Genomic DNA, 20,266 nt, shown 5'->3' with positions numbered 1-20,266 from the left:
TAAACATATTCCACATCCCCTGGTGTCAGTCTCGCTTCCCAGTGGCTTATCTATATTTTACCACAGGTAAGTTGGAACTCTACCTGTAAAACCTCATTCCCCAGCACTTGGTTTTCAACTTACAAATTTGAGAAATTGTTTTTAAAACACTGCATGCCAGGTACTTTGGATTATAAATGAAACTTCTATTAAAAAACAACTGGATTGACAGACCTGGAAAGAATTCTTTGTGTGTCTAGGCTTTCACTCTCTAGCAGCTTTTCCTAGACTTTGAAAAAAGTAAAGCAACTTGAGCAAGAGGGGCTGCTTGAGGGACGTTTGTGTGCTGGCTGCTCTGTGGGCAGAGTGTGGGCAGTTTCCCTTCCCAGCTGCACCACGGGAGAGCCATTCCAGAGGCTCATTATGTGGGGCCCGTGAACAGTTCTGGAATATGCTGCTAATGTTCACCGTGTGAAACTAACTAGTTGGGCTATGCAGTTGGCCGCTCTGCTGCATGCTTGGAGTGCTAGGGGATCTTAGGAAATGACCTTCTCATTCCTCCTGTGCACTGAGGGAAAGAGAAGAGGCACCATTTCCCCCTCTCCTCTCCTCCTCTGCTGCCTTTGCTGCTGTGTTCTCCCTGTCCCTCTAGCCCCAAATCCCCATCAACAACAGGTAGGATTGGTAGAACACATTAAAAGTAAGGTGACCAGATGTCCCACTTTTGTCGGGACAGTCCCAATTTTTAACAATTTGTCCCGCGTCCCACAGTGTTTTTAAAAAGTCCTGATTTGAATCTTTTCAAAAATCGGGATTTTTTTAAAAATACCACGGGATGCGGGAACTGTCCCGCCAAAAGCGGGACTTCTGGTCACCTTAATTAAAAGGCAACTGAATGACCCTTCTGGCTGCCCAGCAGATAGTTCCCCTGTATTCAGAGTCTGCCTAATAGTTATTTTCTGTACTTTAATGTTTTAAAATAAAACTTACCTCAGGACTTCTGGCTAGCAGCAATAGACTGGAACCAGATTCTCTTGACCTGGGAAGTCTCCAGCAGCAGCAAGCCTCTGCTCCACTGAGCAGGACTCGATGGTACCATCTTACTTGAGAGATGGACCTTTGCTCTCCTCTGAAGCTATTGAACTATTTATTTTATTTCAGATAACAGCTTTTCCAGGGTGTTTTGGTGGACTTTACAGATATTACTTGCTTGATCTGAGATTCTAGTTTCTTCTTAGGAAGAGTTTATTCTCCCCTTATAAGTGGATATATACTGCTTTCTTCCTTTGCTCCTAATCCACTTTCTTTTTCCACTCTTGAGAAATGAGAGACTGAATCAATGGTTCAGTCTCATCAAGGGAGTTTGAAATCATTTTTGAGAAGCAATAATGAGACATTATTCCTTTTATTTTGTAGCCCATCTATTTACCAAAGTAACCTATAATTTCACACACAAAATATAGTGAATATAGCTATACTTGGTCCTTCAAAGCAATATTTTGTTATCATATAAGACAAGTACTTTGTGTCATGTGAATAAGATAAAGGCAACCATATGCATTTGGTGTCTAAGTCATGAAACAGAGAGAAGAGCAACAAGGAAGTCATTTCTCCCTCTCTTAGGTCTTGTATACACTGCATGTGGCTTATTTCTCCCATTTTTCATAAAGACTTGTTGAGTGACTTGCCCAAGACCTCATAGTTAATGAGATGTTGGAACAAAGGCTCTGTCCCTCAGCAGAATTGGGCTGGCCCCCAAGACCCCAGAGATAGTGCAATTTCAGTCACTCCTCTGCTGCACTTTCTAAAAGGTCTGCCCATCCCTTAGCACCACGGACAGAAATACTGGGAGTCCTTGGTTGGTACAATCTTTCTGAAGATCGAGACCAATTCCCTGATGAACAATACAGAGCCAAGTATAGTGGGAATGAAAATGAATTTAACAAGTGAAACTCCTTGTAGAGTCACTGCTTTATGTGGATTTTGAGTCCTTCTTAGAATCAAGATATTTTTTCTATATATACATTTCAGTTGCATAAAATAAATTGCAAAAATCAAATCATGAAGACTGTAGCTATAGAGAAGCTTGAGAACTTGATTCCATGATCCACTTTTAAGACTAGTTTTCATTCTTTTTGCCTTTAAGACATAGTAGGAAGATGGTGCTTAATTTGGTCTTTAAGCTGCAATGATACTAGTAAAGAATATTTCTGGAATAAAAAGTCTACGTAACCAAATTCTCTTAACATACAATTTAAGACAATTAAGTCCTCTCTTTTCTTTTTGAAGACAATAACTTGATAAACTTTCAGTCTCCTTTTATGTGTTAAGAAATATTTTCTCCATACTCTGTTTTCTTTTTTCTGGAATTAGTTGTCTCTGCTGCTTTAGCCCTTCTCCCCACCCTAGCCCTACCCCCAGTGCAAAACTATGTACTTATCTCTATTTGAACTTAACATCTTGGGGTTTTTGTACACTCTGCAGTTTTACTAAAGGTCATTCTAATCCTTTACAACTAATTTTTTATCTTTGTGAGTTTGGCAAATGTACACCTGTTTCTACATGTTTGATTTGTTATTGAATATTTCATTTGTTTTACATGTTATAGGATGACAGGCCTTTCCTCAGACTCCAGAAGAAATAACTTCAGGCATAAAAAGAGCCCCAAATTTGATTTATCTCAAAACAACAACTATCTCTTTAGTAAGAATACCTGTGCTTGGAGGAGTTATGTTTCTTTGCTTAAGTTAAAAGAAAATTTGGGAGATGCAAACACTTGCAATTCAGTTTTGAATCTAACCAAGTCAAGTGAAGAATCTAGAAAATACTGCCAAAGGCTACTGACCCAGACATTTATTCCCAATCTTTGTTCCTTTACAAACAATCCCCCAACCCTGGAGAAAGAACACTCTACTCCACACATTGGTTAGCAGTGCCACTTAATTTAGAATTCAGCTAAAAATAAGATGGCAAGAGATCAGTGTTGCCAAAAAATATATTGCAGATTTCTGGAACTTTATCACTGATATTTGATGTCCATCTTTAATTAATAGCCAAGGAATTAAGACCACTGATGCTTTTAAATAATTTATATCCAAGTTATTTTTAAAACTAAAAAGTGCTGAAGAATATTAAGCTAGTTTGAGGAATTTAGCATCTAATGAGATGGAAAAGAAAATATTACAATAAAATTCAATGGATGAAATTTATGTTGATTTGTGAACTACCATCTGCTCTATCAGTGGGGTGTGGTCCTCCTCCCCCTCCTCCCCACCCTCTCTTTCTGCCCCTTTCCACTCCTCTCATCCCCTCCAAGTGTCGCTCTGAACAGTACGGTTGATTTTTGGTTCCAGGAGTTTTCCATTCATCTGGCAGTGTCCAAAATTGTTGCTCAACATTGGCATTCCCAGTTCTTGGGACAATGGCTGGCACATAGAGGGTGCTAGATGAATGTTGAATGAAAGTCATATTTTAAAAGAGGAAAGGAATATTTGCAGTGTCACCAAATGTTTGTAAGGTTAATTAGAAAGGATTTGATAGTAATGTCATTTGTTTTTATTTGAATGTAATATACTCATATTGTTTTCCACAAAATATAAAAGAATCATTCATTGGGGAGAGAGACTGGGGAGTTGATAACACCCACTTTTGCATATTTACCAATCTTTGTAAACAGAATTCTAAAGCTATTTGACAAAGGGGATTTCTGTTTAAATCTTATCTTCCTCACCTTCTAGCCAAATCCTCTCTCCATGCTTCCCCAAGCCCCTGGGAAGGTAATGCTAGTGCTTCACAACCTTCCAGGATTCAGTATAGTGCTGAGCATGCGTGTTGAGATTGTGTTCTTAGCCCTTTTCCTGCTGGCGCCTTATTTAACTGCCCTCTCTGCCATAAAATAGCTCAGAAATCTTTCACAAACCACCTTGCGGTTTGTCTGCACTGTCTTCCCAAGGTGAGGATTGTAAGAATGAGTAGAGCAGCAGCTCCTCCCTTGCTATTCCTCTTCCTCTCTCCTCTTATTAGAGAAGGGACAACATCCAGCTGAAGACCAATCACAAGTAACTAATTCAAGTCCGCTGCACTTTGGTCCAACCTTTATCTTAAACCAGGGAAACAAAGTTTTTAATTAGCATGGCATGAGCATAAAAGAAATAAATCTTCACATTAGGAGATAATGGGTTTATGTTCACAAATTTCTGAGAACAAGGTGCCTGTGTCCATAACTGGTGGCAAGATTTAGCCAAACTCAAAAGAAAAGAAAAACAAACAACACTAAGCATGAATGCCTGTAGTAGTAAAGTATTAAAAACCTATCTGAACAGTACGGCTGCTCTAAGGAGCTAATGGCTGACTTCTGCTTCACTTCTGTAGGACTCTGAGGAGGAGGACAGTGACCTGGAAGCTCTTAACAGGAAGCTGGCAGGCTCACAGCCTTATGTACCAGTGGAGTTTGCTGACTTCAGTGTTTACAATGCCAGCTTGGAAAACAGAGAGTGTTTTTCTTCTAAAGTGGATTTGACGAACTCCAGGGTCTTGGAGAAAGAAGTATCCCGTAGCCCTACCACCAGCAGTATTACCAGTGGCTACTTTTCCCATAGTGCCTCCAATGCCACCCTGTCCGACCTGGTGGTCCCCTCTAGTGACAGCTCAGATCAGCTAGCCCTTCCGACGAAAGACGCAGACTCCAGTGAGCATTCTGGACCATCGCTTGGGCATGATCTCAGACCGCCCTCAAACAAAGAGTTGACAGAGCTAGAAAAAGGCTTGGTAAAGGATAAGATCATTATGGTGCCACTCAAGGAAAACAGTGCCTTAGCCAAAGGGAGCCCATCGTCCCAAAGTATCCCTGAGAAAAACTCCAAAATGCCCTGTAGGACTGGCTCATGTTCAGAACAAGATGCCTGCTTCAGCAAGAATGGCCACGCCACCCGGGAGTTCTGTCCCGGGGAGGTGACCGTGGAGCGCACCACAAACGTCCTCGAGGACCACTCTTTCACAGAGTTCATGGGAGCGTCGGATGGGAATGATTTCGATGCTCTGACAGATTCTGCTGCTGGAGAGATTGCAAGTAGGAAGAACCTTCCAAATGAAATGGACGATGAGAGTGTCTCAGATGAGCCCCGGGACCCTGGCCAGCCGCATTCCTTGGCAGAGGATGACCAGGTAATAAGTTCTGGAGGCATTCCTTTGGGTTTTATGCTGTAAGTGACACACCTGATTGTGCACCAACCCCCAGAGGCTGTTCACCTGGGTGACTTGGTCAGAGAGATTCTCTTTGACATTTCTGACAAGGAAGAAGGGCCCCCCTGGAGAGCAAGCTCACATGTTGCTCAGCTTCTGTGTGTGGGGAAAAGTTTACTTGCATAATTTCAGAGTAGAACTAGGAAATATATAGGAGCAGTGGCTTTTTCAGCTGGCATGTGGGGTTTTTTGAAGGAAGCATTCAAGTGGATAAGGGTCAGTCAGCCTCATTCATTTTCTGAGATGTTTAATTCTGGTAATGTCTGCCATATTTCACCAAATTAGTGATTTCTTGGCTTATTAGATACACCATTATTTTATAAAGCATTAAGAAGAAATGCTTCCAATTAAACTGCATCATATCAGAAGTTGTAAAACACAATCCAACACACATTTAATTAAAATTGTACTGGACTTTGTACAATTTTAATTAAATGTTGGGGAAAATAACATGCATCGTAGAATTGCTGAAATGCAATCACTTAGGTGCTGCCCATAGGGTAAAAGGTGCTTTGGGGAAGTACAGGTGAATTGCTTGAGCAACTGAAGTTTGGAACCTCTCTCCCCAACTTAAGAATAATAATAAAGTTACTCATAACTGCAGTTACAAACCAAACACTTGTTGCATCAAAAGTCTTCAACATCCTCCACATTGACCTTCAAGCAGAATCTGCATTGCTGGCCTACCTCAGCGTCCCAGTCCCTCTTCCAAGAAGGGCTTGGACAAGAAGCCCAGGGTAGTTCTTCCCAGGAGCAGTGCTTCTGAACCTACACCCCCGCGGGGGGTACTGGGGGGGGCACCTCTTAAACACTCAGATTCCCAGGAGCCACTGCCCCCCACACCTAAGATATTCCTTTCGTTGGGATGGGTCCTGGAGGGTAACTTTTCACAAACCCCTCCACTGAAGAACTAGCAGCAGGGTTCTGAGGGCCGCGCTGGGAGACACCGCCCATAGGAGAGGGAAGAGGGGCACTGCCCAGCAAACAGGAAGCATGCCTCGTGTTTTGCTTTTGAAAGTCTCCTGAACTGTGTCCCTGCCAGATACTTGGTTTAAAGGAGGAATTCAGGAAAATATTTGTTGTATGAGGGTGATGTAGGATTATGGTGATTTTTTTTTTTTTTCCTTCATTGCTCTACTATTTTTGTAAGTTGCTTTGACATTGTAACAGTTGGAGAACTTCTTAAGTACTAAAGTTTGACTTTTGTTCTTACCTGAATATGACTTAGTGTGTGGGCCCAAAAACAACAATTTTTTACTTTTAACTTTGGGTCTTGCTTTCCATTACCTTTCCTGGAAGCTTCACCTTGGGGCCAGGTTTCTCTCTGGTATACTGTAAATTTTAGAACTGGATTTCATCATAAACCAAATCCTGAGGACCCCTTTAGGAAGAGCCCCTTGTGTGGGGTGGGTGCGTCTGGCTGAGGGTGGTCCCAGTGGGTGGGGCGGGCAGGTGGGAACTGGAGCTTGAACTCACTAGCCTCTGAATTCCAGGGGAGCACGACCTCCACTACGCGGTGAAAGACAGCAAGCACTTCCTCCGCAGGCCCCAGCATCTTCGTCCGGGGTCTCCCTCAAAGCACCAGCCTCATCTTTAACATATGCTGCACCCAGCGACCTCACACCAGCAGGGGAAGCCATGCACCACCTGGGCCACCACCTCTCCCCTCCCGAGCGAGAAGCAGCAGCAGTGCTTTGCCACCTGGGTGAACCGACAGCTTCTGCTTCTTCCAAAAGGCCAGAACACCGAAAATCCCGGATTAATTAAGTGGCAGTATTTTTGTTTGCACTTACTACACACCGCACTGTGTAGAAACCTCCACGGAGTCAAACAGACTTATTCTTGTACAATTTTAATCAGTTCTTACTGTAGAATCTGGAGTCAATACTCTTAATGTGGGGTTGTTTTGGTTTTTTTTTTATAAATAATATATATTATGTATATGAAATGTATCTATTGTATGTCTGTTCTGGGACAGACAGAACTGCACACTAGAATGCAGATAAAATGGTTTGTAGAAATCATAAGGTACTGGACTTTGTTACAAAGCACCTTGGGCGACCTCGTATACACGAGCAGGTGAGAGACCTTTCATTGCCTGAGAATGAGGTTGCAGATCCCTCTGCAGAAAAGGTTACAGAATGCCGTTCTTTATAACCAAAGAACTTCTATACGACCGATCGATTTTGCTGTCCACTCTTATTTTCTGTGTACATATATGTTCGACTGCAAGTTTGGTGCCATATTCCCCTTGGCTACCAGGCCACGTGCCGCTGTCCTGTCCTGTTTCATAAGCACACTGAAGACTCCCACAGCCGTGTTCTTCGGTCTTCCACCTGGCCTGCCACCTGCTGATTTGACATTGTATTATAGCCGTTGGCAGTGACTGGGGCTCTGCCTCCAGCGTTTCTCATACCTTGGCCCAGCCCAGCAAGACAGGCAGAGTGCAGAAAGCAGTATTACTGTAGAAACACAAGGGCATACCAAGAGTTGGATTAGGGTGGGGGCAGGGTGTGGATTTTTGTCTCTCCGTGGTTTTGTTTGATTGGTAGGGTTCATTGTGGTATGGTTTTTACTGTTGCTATTGTACTTAATTCTGGAAAATGCTGAAGAGTTGGAATGAGCTGTAAATTGCACAGGTACTCACTTCACCGTGTTTGCAGGAGATGACTGAATACCGATGGCCCTTCTGTCCCTGTCTCCATGTGGAAAATCCTCCTGTTCATGGAGACATGGAGAGGCTCGTGTGTGCCTGTTCTGAAGATGCCTGTGCAGCTGGCCTGGAGGACAGAGTCTGTGTGTGTGAGAGCGAGGGATGGTGCACAGCCCTCTGCACCTTCATTCTTTAAGTTCTTAGCATCAGTAAGATATTGGAGACTTTAATGAAAAGCTGCTGTTCATGATTTTTGTGTATAGTGAGCTGACTGTAGTATTTTACTATTGTCTGTTTTGGAAAAGAAAAGCTGTAATTTATATCCCCTTTCAACTTGATCGTATTTAATTGGTACAGATTGTTTGTGTGTGTGTGTGTGTGTTTTAGAATACAGACGGTCTAATTCAGGTTTTAAAATAGCAGTTGTTTGTCTTTAATACTCTGCCATTAGTTTCAAATCTGATGGTTCACATTTGTGTGTCTCCTGTCCCTGCATCTCAAACAATAATAGTCACAGCCAATATCTATTGAGGGTTTACTGTGTCCCGGGCACTGTTCCCAACATACGATATTTATTATCTCCTTTAATCCTCACAGCAGTAGATGCCATAAGTACTGTTGTACTTTGTGTTTGACAAATGGAAAACTGAGTGCAGAGGTTAGTGACTGGGAGAGGGATTCTTCTCACGCTTCCGTCAGTTCCGATCTGTGTTCTGTCTGGTGATGTATCATGGAGGGCCAGGTAGGACTGTGGTGAGTGTCAAAGTCCCAGACTGACCAACATTGGTGGGGCATCTGCAGCGGAAAGGACAGGATGTGTTATTCACGGTCATGGTGCTTAACAAATTTTTAGAGCACGTGGCAGTGCCTGCCATCCATGAAATAGTAGTTAAAGTAGCTTAATATGAAAGACTTACCTAAAAAATGCTATTATAGGATCTTTTCAGAAAAAATCTCAGTTGTTTACAAATAGCCTTTCTGAAATATCAAGAATTAAATCTAACTTTTGGACAGAAGTGTCTTATATAGACTGCCAAGAAAAAGTAGAGGGGAAAAGCCTAAAACTTCTTTGGATTTTACAAAATAGAGGTGAGGTAAACAGCAGCTATATAATGTTTAAGTAAACTATGACAAATACAAATACAGTTCTGGACACATTACCATTCCCTTTATTAGTGTGAGGTCAATGGCATTGTCATTTGTCATTATGATATGGGAGAGCGAACTGGTTTTAAGATATAGTTTATTGGATAATTAAGTATAAGCATGTGTTTAACAGTTAACTTCCAAAGTACATTATTTCCATTGTCATCCCATTTATTTATAGTTATTTCGACACATCTTATTGTAATAAAAATAAAGCCTTGTGTTTCTAGGGAACCCCCTAAAATGAAAACTAGCTTCATAAAAATACCTTTAGGGTTAGGTAAGGGCAAGAGGCTATCTTCTATTAAATTATCCTGCGCTAGCCAATACTTTTTTATTATTACAATTTTCAAGCGTTAGAACTATATTGGAAAAAACAACTAATTACATGATGAAGCTTTATTTTTTTAAATATATTTTATTGATTTTTTTACAGAGAGAAAGGGAGAAGGATAGAGAGCCAGAAACATTGATCAGTTGCCTCCTGCACACCCCCTACTGGGGATGTGCCTGCAACCAATGTACATGCCCTTGACCAGAATCGAAGCTAGGACCCCTCAGTCCACAGACTGACGCTCTATCCACTGAGCCAAATCGGCTTTGGCGAAGCTTTATTTTTAAAAGGAAAGCTTTCTGTTCATATAATTAAAAAGTCTCAAAAGAAGATGTACTTGAATCAGTTCTTGCTATCTCCTTTTTTAGACCAAGAGCTAAAAACAGAAAAGGATGTTCCCAAATGCAATCACGTAGAGAGCTTTTTGTATTCAGCTTCAAACTTGTTATAGTCACAAGTCTCTGTAGTGTGAAGCCTACCTCCTAAATTTAAAAATGACAACAAGAAGTCAGTCATATATAGTGTTCAGACTTTTTCCTAACTTAGGTGAAAGGCAGTGTCCAGCAGTGTCCCACCAGACATGTGGGGGTTGCTACAACACCCAGGTGGTGGGAGACCAGGACCAAAGAGAACTCCATGGAAATCCTAGGACATGGGCTCTTCTTTTTCTTTTTCTTTTTTCTTTTTTCTTTTTTACAGAAAGGAAAGGAGAGGGATAGAGAGTTAGAAACATTGATCAGCTGCCTCCTGCACACCCCCTACTGGGGATGTGCCTGCAACCAAGGTTCATGCCCTTGACCGGAATTGAACCTGGGGCCCTTTAGTGCACAGGCGGACGCTCTATCCACTGAGCCAAACCGGTTTTGGCAGGCTCTGCTCTTTAACTTGTCATGAACTGATGCTGACAGTAATGAAGACAAAATCCTAGAGTCTAAATTAACCTGCTTGTCATTTGTTTCTAACCCCTTAAGACACATGTGTCAAACACAAGGCCCGCAGGCCAAATCCGTCCCGCCAGGCCTTGCAATGTGGCCCGCACCGCGCTGTCATCACTGCACTCCGCTGCGTTTCCATCACAATGACAGTTTATGACTGTTCAGTAAACCATTTGGCCCGTGATTTAGGCTGGATTTTAGATTTTGGCCCCTTCTCTGATTGAGTTCGACACCCCTACGAGAGATAATTGCAGATTTGAGTGCCACGAGTTAAGTTGAAATAAAAGGTAGTCGTTATTTTTCAGGTGTCCCAGGACACACACACACCTCTGTGCATTCTTAGGATAACAAGTTATTTTCCCTTCTCTAGGCTCACTGGGCGCCTCTGTTACTGCACGGAGTTCTTAGAAGATTGCAGCTCCACCGGTGCTCCGGGTGCCTCGGCCGCTGTAACCTGAGCCCAGTGGGCAGCATCCACCGCCTTGGAGCTTACTGCAGGCTTTCCCAGCACCAGAGTGTCCTGAGAAAGGAACTCTGAAATCCTTATGGGACCCTATTCATGGAGACAGTGACACGCTCATTCATAGAACAATGAGCGTCTTGTAAGAAAAAGATACGTTATGAAATTGGAGACTCCAGAAAAAAGAAAAGATTAACTTGAAGGGAGAAAAAATGCCCAGTTTGGTTTTTTAGCACAAACCAACTTGACCCTTTCTCAATACATATCTAAAGCACATGTAACTTTGGACTTTAAAACTGGAAAACATTGGTGTTTGTAACAACTTTCAACAGTTATTTTGGACCTTCATCTAAATACCTGCCTGAACCCAACCACTTAAAGATGTTCTTAAGTTTCTTTGTTATTGTTTCATAGTGTAGCATGAGTTTGGGGGAACAGCAAGCAGAGTAGATGTATTTTTCTTTGACTACAATTTTTGGAAAAGTACATATGAGCCAAAACCTACATGTGACTCACCCATCTTGAATCAGTATAATCTTTACCTAGTGTGTGGTCAACCACATGTAAGCCAAGCTACTTGCAAACCCCAGTGATAAGATACTTAGCCGCAGCAAGTGCCTAGAACAATGATTCCCAGAAAGAAGGATGTAAGATCTTACCTCAGTACCACGTGCACCCAAGGATGTCTTAATGATATGAAATGCCAGTTTACCAAAATTATTTTCTCGTCTTTTTATCTGTAGTGGGAAAGTTAGTTATTAATCTATTGCTGCAAAATAAATTACCCTTAAACTCAGTAGCTTGAAACAGCCAAAGACACCATCTTGCAATTTCTGTGGGTCCAGAATTCAGGAGTAGCACTTCTAATTGCTCATAAGGTCTCAGTCAAGAAGTCAGCTGGAACCCTGGCCGGTGTGGCTCAGTTGGTTGAACAATGTTCAGTGCACTCAGAGGTCCTGGGTTTGATTCCAGGCCAGGGCACATGCCCAGGCTCTGGGCTTGATCCACAGTAGGGGGCATGCAGGAGGTGGCCAATGATGTTTCTTCCTCTCCCTCTCTAAAATCAATTAAAAAAAAAAAAACATTAAAAAAGAGGTCAGCTGGAGCTGCAGTGCCTAGAACTGGGGAAACCCACCTGTGGGTGCTTCCGCCTCCTGACAACGTTGCTTCCTGGCCGTGCACTCCTCCCCACACCACTGAGTGTGCTCACGGCATGCTGCTGCTTTCCCTGAGTGGGGGGTCCAGAAAGGCAGGCAGAAGCCACAATACAATGACTTTTATGACCTGGTCTCAAATCACATTTGGTTACTTCCACCACATTCAGTTCTTTAGAAATGAGTTACTAGTCCAGCTCCCTCCTTCCCACAAGGAAAGGGAATTAGCTCTTCCTTTTGAGAAGAGGAAAGGCTAAGAGTATGTAGACATTTAAAACCATCATAACTAGTTAACAGTTATACATAGACCATAGGCAAAAGCAAGCCAACTGGAACCTTTGAGTGAATACAGGAATCCAACTCTTCCTTATACACTAGGGTGAAAAGGAAAAGCCACACTTCCATGGAAGCAGGAGGATATACTAATTAAAAGGTGAACTAGGATGATCAAATGTGTGAGTTTGGGCTGATAATGAAATAGCACTAAGATTCCTGAGGCAAATGATCAAAAACCTAATTTTGCTTCTTGTTACAGTTGCGTTACCGGGTTCCAGGGTCGGAGGAATAGAGAAACTGAGACAGGGAAGTTAAAACAAGGCCAAACAGTGTGGGGACTTTGCAGCCAGCTTATAACTAACCAGCCATTCTCTTCCCCAGCAAAGGACACAGAGCTCATAGTTCAAACAAATAAATATAAAAACAAACAAACAACACTCCCTAATGAGAGAATGCAGAAAGGGAAGGGAAAGGAAAAAACGGGCAGTTTTATTCCCTAAACAGAGAAGCCAGCAGTCTCAGGGTCTGCCAAGACACAATTACCAGGTGCTTATCATGATTTCTGGGAAGACCACAACAAAGGAAAAAATTAGGGGAACCTTTAGAATTAATATGTACCAAAATGTTCAGCAGAGGAATTTTGAAATCTTTAGATTGGGGGCGGGTGTGTGTGTGTCTGTGTGTGTGTGTACGTACATATAACACCTCAGAACCGCACCCAACTTGCTCTTCAGATTAGCTGAGAGCCCATCTGTGCTTCATAAGCCAGATATATAGGTTTGCTTGCTTTGCTTTTTCAATAAAGGTTCATGCTGTAATTGCTTTCCTAAATTGGCTTTTCACAGCACAGTCATTTATATGAGAAGACAAGGATGGAGGTTGGGGACAGCCCTCTCCCACTAGCTCAGGGGACTGTCCTGTCTGTGACACTCCTCTGGTGTTGGTGAGAGGTGCCTATAACAGTTATATTTTCACATTTGATTCTTTTCAGATTTGCTTCATTAAAGGCAAAAGCACATAAATATATTGGTTGGCTTTGCTCAAAAAAAGGAACTGAATCTTAGAAATTCAAACACACTTTGCAAGCAATAGTAGTTATTGGCTTTAGGCATAAACTGCCAATAAGAATTTGTGAATGAAGTGGGGTTTTTTTGTTTTTGTTTTGTTTTGGTTTTTTGCTAAAGAGATTGACAAAGGTAAGATTGTTTTATTAAAATGTTACTATATAGATCCAATTGTTTGGAAATAAGCAAAAGAGGCCCAAGACTCTTAAAGTTTGTAAAATGAAACTTTAAATCCAAAACAGAATAACTGGAAAAAGAGAACTAAAATAAAAGGATTTTTAAAAGAATAGTTTAAAAAGGAAAACAGGCTACCAACAAATTAAAAATAGGCTAACAAGGCCAGGACAGGTTTGGCTCAGTGGATAGAGCGTCGGTCTGCGGACTGAAAGGTCCCAGGTTCGATTCCAGTCAAGGGCATGTATGGGTGTGCAAGAAGCAGCTGATCGATGATTCTCTCATTGATGTTTCTAACTCTCTATCCCTCTCTCTTCCTCTCTGAAAAATCAATAAAATATATTTTTAAATAAAATAAAATAAAATTCAACTCTTTCAGGTAAATAGCCATCCAAACTCAGCATCTTTCACACACACACACACACACACACACACACACACACACACTCTCTCTCTCTCTCTCTCCATCTCGTCCCCACCTTGGTGTGTCCTTTGTCCCTCTGGCATCCCAGGATAGGTCTGAAAAACACCATTAGTTGTCCTTTAGCCAAGGTCCATGCCTATAATCTTGTGTCCTCTGCTGCCTCCTGCTGATCCTTGGTTGAGGAGCAGCTTTTCTTGTTTAATTTTTGAACACAAACTTTTGACTTAGCTTCACCCACCACTGCTGTCAGTAATGGTCTGTCCACTGGGGAAGCTTTCGGCAGGACAGTGGCTTCCAGGAAGCTTAGCAAACTCCCACTGCTGACCAAGTTCCCCCTGGCAGCCTCCCACTGGTAATTGTGAAGCCCAGCTCTGCCTGCCTCTGGCTCAGCTCTGGGCAGTGGTGCCATGGCACTCCTATAACATGCTCATACATGGCAAACCTGGGCAGTACTCTTCATGCTTAGCTCTCTTCTGCACCATACATGAGGTTTTCCAGGAACTCTTCCATGCCCCAAGAAGGACCAGCTGAATGCTTTCTGGAGCCCATCTCTCTCCCTCCATTCTACCAAAGCAAGGCTGATAGGGTACCAACTGGGAGAAGCAGAGCACCAGCCTAGGCACCCTCAAATTCTCTCTCAAGCTGTCTTCGCTTTTAAATGAATGTCTTACTTGTCACCCTAGACCAGGACATGGAGAATGGTCTTTTCTATGGACTGGAAGTATCCTCATGACAGCCTGAACCTCTGAATCTGTGTTTCTTCTCTCATCCCCTTCCCTAATTCCTCCCTTCTTCTTTCCTTCCTGTCTCAGGAGCCATCTTTATATTATAGAGCCATTCTCTCCACATTTTGGCTTATTACAAAATTTCAAGCTTTGCTATGAACAGATAGAAATAAGGGAACTGTTCTCATTCAGCAAAACATGGCTGAGTTTACTTATCGCTTTGATGAGGTCTGAAGCTAAGCTGTGCTCAAGGCAGTACCTAAGAAGGCATGCCAGTGATGCAAAGAGGAGAACCAGAGGTTGCATGATTTGTAAGCAGGAAAGATACTCAGTGAGTTACAGCAAATATCTCCATTGCTTTGTTATTTATTAAGTGTAAAGGCTTTATTTTCTTTGTTTCCTGAAATAATTTCAACAACCTAGTTGGGTAGGTGCTGACATTACACCCATTGTGTAGTTGGGCAAACTGAATCCTAAGAGAGGTTAAGGATTTGTTAGGATTTCAAAAAACAGAAAATGATAGAGCTGATTAAGGCAGTCTTCAAATCCAGTAAGACTCTCTTAATCAGATTCTGTCAGTCTCAAACTCTTGTTCAAAGAACTGCACAATGGTTGCCACTAGTTATAATTGACTCTTAGTTTTTTTGGATTTCCAGGAGAGAATGCATTCTTCCTTTCTCTTAGTTCAGCTACTTTGCTCTCTATATGTCCATTATTTGGTGATCTCTAGCCTTCAAGGAGATGAAAGGCAGTTCTTACCGTATTTTCCGGCGTATAAGATGACCCCCTAATTTTACAGTTAAAACATAGGTTTAGGCCTATATTCGCTTTATAAGACTACCCCCCACTTCCGAGGCAACACCAGTACTTTTTTTAATAGACCGCCTCTCTAACTCAGCCAATCCAAGCAGGGTTTTTATGCATGCAAATTATACATGTTCTGAACCCGAAGCTACACTGTGTTCTAGTAAAAAGGCTGCTCAGATTGGCCAGAGTCAGAGAGGCGGTCTATTAAATATCGCTGCTGATCAAGTTCATCCTATCATGTTGATGGCATATCCCAATGAAGATGGCTTATTCCAACAAGACAATGCACCAATGCCATGGTGCTCATATTGTGCAGGAGTGGTTTCAAGAACATGAGGGAGACTTTACCTTGCTTAGGTGGCCCCTATAATCACCAGATCTCAATCCAATTAGCATTTATGGGACGAAGTTAAAAGAGCCATTAGGCAGCTGGTTCCAAACCATCAAATCTCACAGAACTGGACAGTGCTATTCATCAGGCATGGTGTCAGATTCCTCGCATCACCTTTCAACATCTCATGGGGTCAATGCCAGGAAAAATCACCACAGTATTGAAGGCAAAAGGTAGCCTAATGAAGTACTGATGGGGTGGTCATAATAATCTGTTCCATTTTATATATATTTTAACAACTAACTTATGAAAGCCTACTAAGTACTGGACAGAGCACTAAGCAATGGGATTAGTGTTGAAAAAATATAACATTGGCCCTGCTGTCACATAGTAGACAGTTTGGTAAGAGAAGGAACACACATCCTATCTAATAAAGAAGGAATATGCTAATTGATTGCCACACCCTCAAAGATGGCAGCACCCAGTCACCTCAGCCCTGCTGGGGTGGCAGGCACATGGCATGGCCAGGCCTGCCCCTACCTCTGGAGTCCACTAGTCCCCTCAGCCTCCTAGCCACCCAGGGCCGGCCCAAAGCACAGGCAAGCCTCAGATGGCGGCTGCCCAGCTGCCCAGGGCCATCCAAGCTCAGGTAACCAGGGCCAGCCAAGGGTTGCGCTGCCAGAAGTGGCAGCAGCAAAGGTGTGATGGGGGCGTTGCCTTCCCTGATCACCTCCTGCCTTTGAGGGCTCTCAGACTGTGAGAGAGGGCAGGCCAGGCTGAGGGACCCCTCAGCTCCAGTGCATGAATGTTAATGCACCAGGCCTCTAGTCAATCTATAAAAAAAGCTAATATGCTAAGTGTCTCTCCGCCTGCCAACTGGTGGCTATGACACACATTGATACCAGGGGGCAGATGCTTAACACAGGAGCTTTTGTGACACACACTGGCCATTTACAGAGAAACAGCAATGCTGACCAGGTGCTGACAAAGCAACACTCGCCTTCCCCCAAGTGGGACACAGGCCCTGCCACCACACCAGAGTGACAATCCACCAAATTGCAGCTGATACTGCCATGGTGCAAAATGCAGCCCACAGCCCAGCCCAGTCCAGAAACAGTGGCTGTGGACACTGGGTAATGATGTCTGTAACAATGTCCAGCTTCTCCCTAGCAACAGGGCATCCTATCTAATAAAAAAGTAATTGCAAATTGACCATCACTCCAACACACAAGATGGCCACCCCCATGTGGTCAAAGATGGCTATCCCATGTGGACACAAGATGGCCAACAGGGGAGGGCAGTTGGGGGTGACCAGGCTGGCATGGGAGGGTAGTTGGGGGTGACCAGGCTGGCAGGGTAGGGCAGTTAGGGGCAATCGGGCCAGCAGGGAAGCAGTTAGGCATCAATTAGGCTGGCGGGGGAGTGGTTAGGGGGTGATCAGGCTTGCAGGCAGAAGTGGTTAGGGGCAATCAGGCAGGCAGGCAGGTGAACAGTTGGGAAGCAGCAGTTCTGGCTTGTGAAAGAGATCCCAGATTAGAGAGGGTACAGGCTGGGCTGAGGGACACACACACATACACACACCTGTGCACAAATTTCACATATATAAAAGGCTAATATGCTAAGTGATCGTCCAGGTAATGACATCCCATAGCAATGCCCGCTTCTTCTTCCTAACAACTAGCCTCCTTATAGTTTCTTCAGCCCCAGAATACCACTTCATAACCAGGTGGAAATACTTTACACTGTAACCAAATGTCTGTGAAGCATTTTCCCCTGCCTCATCTCATTTGAACCTCACAGAAGTCCTAGAGTAAGTAGATAGGAGACAGTGGAATCCTATTTGCTTTTTGTTATCTGGAAAACAGAGATTTAGAAAGCTTAGAAACTTGACCTGACTGAAAAGTAAGAAATGGTGGACCTTAAAAATGACTTCAGGTTTTCTTACTGTGCAAAATATAGTCAGTGATGCAGTTAAATATTTTACCATTTGTTCTCCCTGCTTGATTTACAATAATAATCTGCTTCATGTTGATATTACTGCTGTGTTGCTCATAACTATCTGAAAGAGAAGTTGGGGTGCTTCACTGGGATGGAAAAAGTTTAGCTAAATCATAAAGCAGGTCTAATTAAGCAAGCTTATTCTATATCTATAAAAGGCTAAGCTGACTCACACATACATGATACACATAAAGCTTTTGTTGGTAACAATCACACACGTGTGTTTCCATCTGTCATTGTCGATCGTGAATTTGGTTGACACTTCTATTATAGAGAAAGGGTACATAATGATATTAAAGTATTTATTCTAATTAATTTCCTTTCAATGTGCATGAATTCATGCACTGGGCCACTAGTGCATGTGCATATATATATATATATATATATATATATATATATATATATATATAAAATACATGGGTGGGCAAAAGTAGGTTTACCCATCCATGAGTGCAGTCATGAGTACATATATAGGTTGTGATTATTACAATAGTTTTAATAACTTGTTTTTGCATACTTATGACTATAAACCTACTTTGTGTGTGTATGGTGTCCCAAAAAATGTATACACACATTTTGAATAATTATAAAGGCAGTGTTTATTAAAATACATTTCATTTTCAAATTTGAGCTATTGGTTGTTAAAGTGTGTATACAGCCGAAACCAGTTTGGCTCAGTGGATAGAGCGTCGGCCTGCGGACTGAAAGGTCCCGGGTTCGATTCCGGTCAAGGGCATGTACCTTGGTTGTGGGCACATCCCCAGTAGGGGGTGTGCAAGAGGCAGCTGATCGATGATTCTCTCTCATCGATGTTTCTGACTCTCTATCCTTCTCTCTTCCTCTCTGTGAAAAATCAATAAAATATATATTTTTTAAAGTGTGTATACATTTTTTAGGGCACCCTGTATATACACATACATACACACATTTATACCACTTACAAGTGATACAAAGGAGAGGCATATTGTATTATGATCATGAACAAGAGGAGGAACTCAATCTAGTCTAGGAGATTATCAAGGCTTTCTGTAAGGCATTTATGTTCAAGCTAAAACCTGAAGTATAATTAGGTCTTGGCCTGGTGAGGAGTGGGGGATTGGACTCCAAAAGGCAAGGCCAGTTTTAAGCCTCTTAGAATAACTAAGACGATAGGATAAGAACCGGTTCAGTTGAAGGAAGAGTGGAAGGAGACATGTTTTTAAATGACTGTTAGATGCAGAGGATGAATACTAGTGTAAGAGGATGGATTTAATGATTAATCCCTTCCTGCTGATAGTGAGGAATACAGAAGAAAAAACATCTTTGAGTGAGAGGATGATGGATTGTTTTAGGTGCTCAATAAAGGTGGGCTTCTTTTTCTCAAAGAGATACTTTCTGCCCCTACGTTGTTTCAATTGCACTGTTCTCTTCTTCCTGGATTAATTAAGGTGGCGGTTTGAGAAGTAGAGAGAGTTCCCTGGCTGTCCAGGGTGGGAGAGGAGCCATGGAGATCAATTACTAGTATGTGTGCACCTAGACTGAACCTGCCTCCTAATTTCAGCCATGGCCACTCTCCAGCTTTCCACGGTGCTGGGAACTCCTAAGACAGCGTTTTTCAACCGCTGTTCCGCGGCACACTAGTGTGCCGTGAGATGTTGCCTGGTGTGCCGTAGGTGCAGACAAGACAAGAATTTTATAATTTTTCACTATTTTGTTTACTTAATATTTCATAATAAAGTAATTATAAAATACTTTCTTTGTGTTTATTTGATTCCTATTCAAGAGAATTACTTTATATATAGTCAATATAGGCACAGAGTTAAATTTTTTAACATTTTCTAATGGTGGTGTGCCTCATGATTTTTTTCATGAAACAAGTGTGCCTTTGCCCAAAAAAGGTTGAAAAACACTGTCCTAAGAGGTTCTCTTTCTATTTTGTCAGGAATACCCTCTCCTGGCCTTTGGGCTATAATTTCCTCTGCCTTAGGAAAGGAGTTAATTTTCCCTTTATTTTTAGCTTTCCCTCTCGCCAAACTGTGATAAACCCTTTTGTCTACTGTTGTCTTCTTTTCCTTTCCTTTTACTTGTGGTTTAATACTTCTATTAATTTGTTACTGTCACACTTGTTGGATTTGGGGAAGAAGATACAAAGGTGTCTGATTAATCTGCTGTGTTTAACTGGAAGCCCTTGACTCAGCTTTCTATACCATACTTTCATGTCAAACTCGAGAAAAACTCGAAAGCCAAGTGCAAATCACCTGAAGCATTGTTATAGAAGAGGAATTTGAATTATCTGTGACTCGATGAATGGAAGATCTCAGGAAAAAATTAAATTTTCACCACATAACTTTTGAAACAATCCCAGGAGGGCTATCCCAGGAGGTCACTGAACTCTAGTATCTCTTCCCCTCTCACTCATTCCAAAACATTGTAACACCTTTGTTCAAATAACTGCCTTCAGTTATCTTTGGAGCTAGGTAATGACATATGTAGATATGCTGAGTTACTTGAATGAGTAACTTTTTTACATGGGATTATCAGTGTCTTCTGGTCATTTAAACTCAGGACAAAGGGCCGAAACAAAGG

The 20,266-nt window shown here is 42.3% G+C and overlaps 1 protein-coding gene across 21 annotated transcripts in view; it reads left to right on the top strand.

The window, feature by feature from the left end:
- KIF13A (kinesin family member 13A) overlaps positions 1 to 8,290 on the top strand; it is a 202,674-nt gene extending 194,384 nt beyond the window's left edge. For 13 of the 21 annotated variants that reach the window (XM_045584301.1, XM_045584299.1, XM_036448091.2 and 10 more), the window contains 2 exons: positions 4,351 to 5,142; positions 6,714 to 8,290. In XM_045584301.1, coding sequence (XP_045440257.1) covers positions 4,351 to 5,142; positions 6,714 to 6,740 — 819 coding nt within the window. In that variant the 3' untranslated portion in view covers positions 6,741 to 8,290. Of the gene's footprint in view, positions 1 to 2,587; positions 4,300 to 4,350; positions 5,586 to 6,713 lie in introns of those variants that run through there. The other 8 variants (XM_036448097.1, XM_036448094.1, XM_036448089.1 and 5 more) reach the window with 4 other exon arrangements.
- Positions 8,291 to 20,266: the final 11,976 nt, after the last annotated feature.

This window comes from Pipistrellus kuhlii, unplaced genomic scaffold (assembly GCF_014108245.1).
Source record: "Pipistrellus kuhlii isolate mPipKuh1 unplaced genomic scaffold, mPipKuh1.p scaffold_m20_p_2, whole genome shotgun sequence".
Classification (NCBI taxonomy): Eukaryota; Metazoa; Chordata; class Mammalia; order Chiroptera; family Vespertilionidae; genus Pipistrellus; species Pipistrellus kuhlii.
The sequence above is the reverse complement of the archived record's forward strand: the minus strand, read 5'-3'. Positions and strand labels throughout refer to the sequence as shown.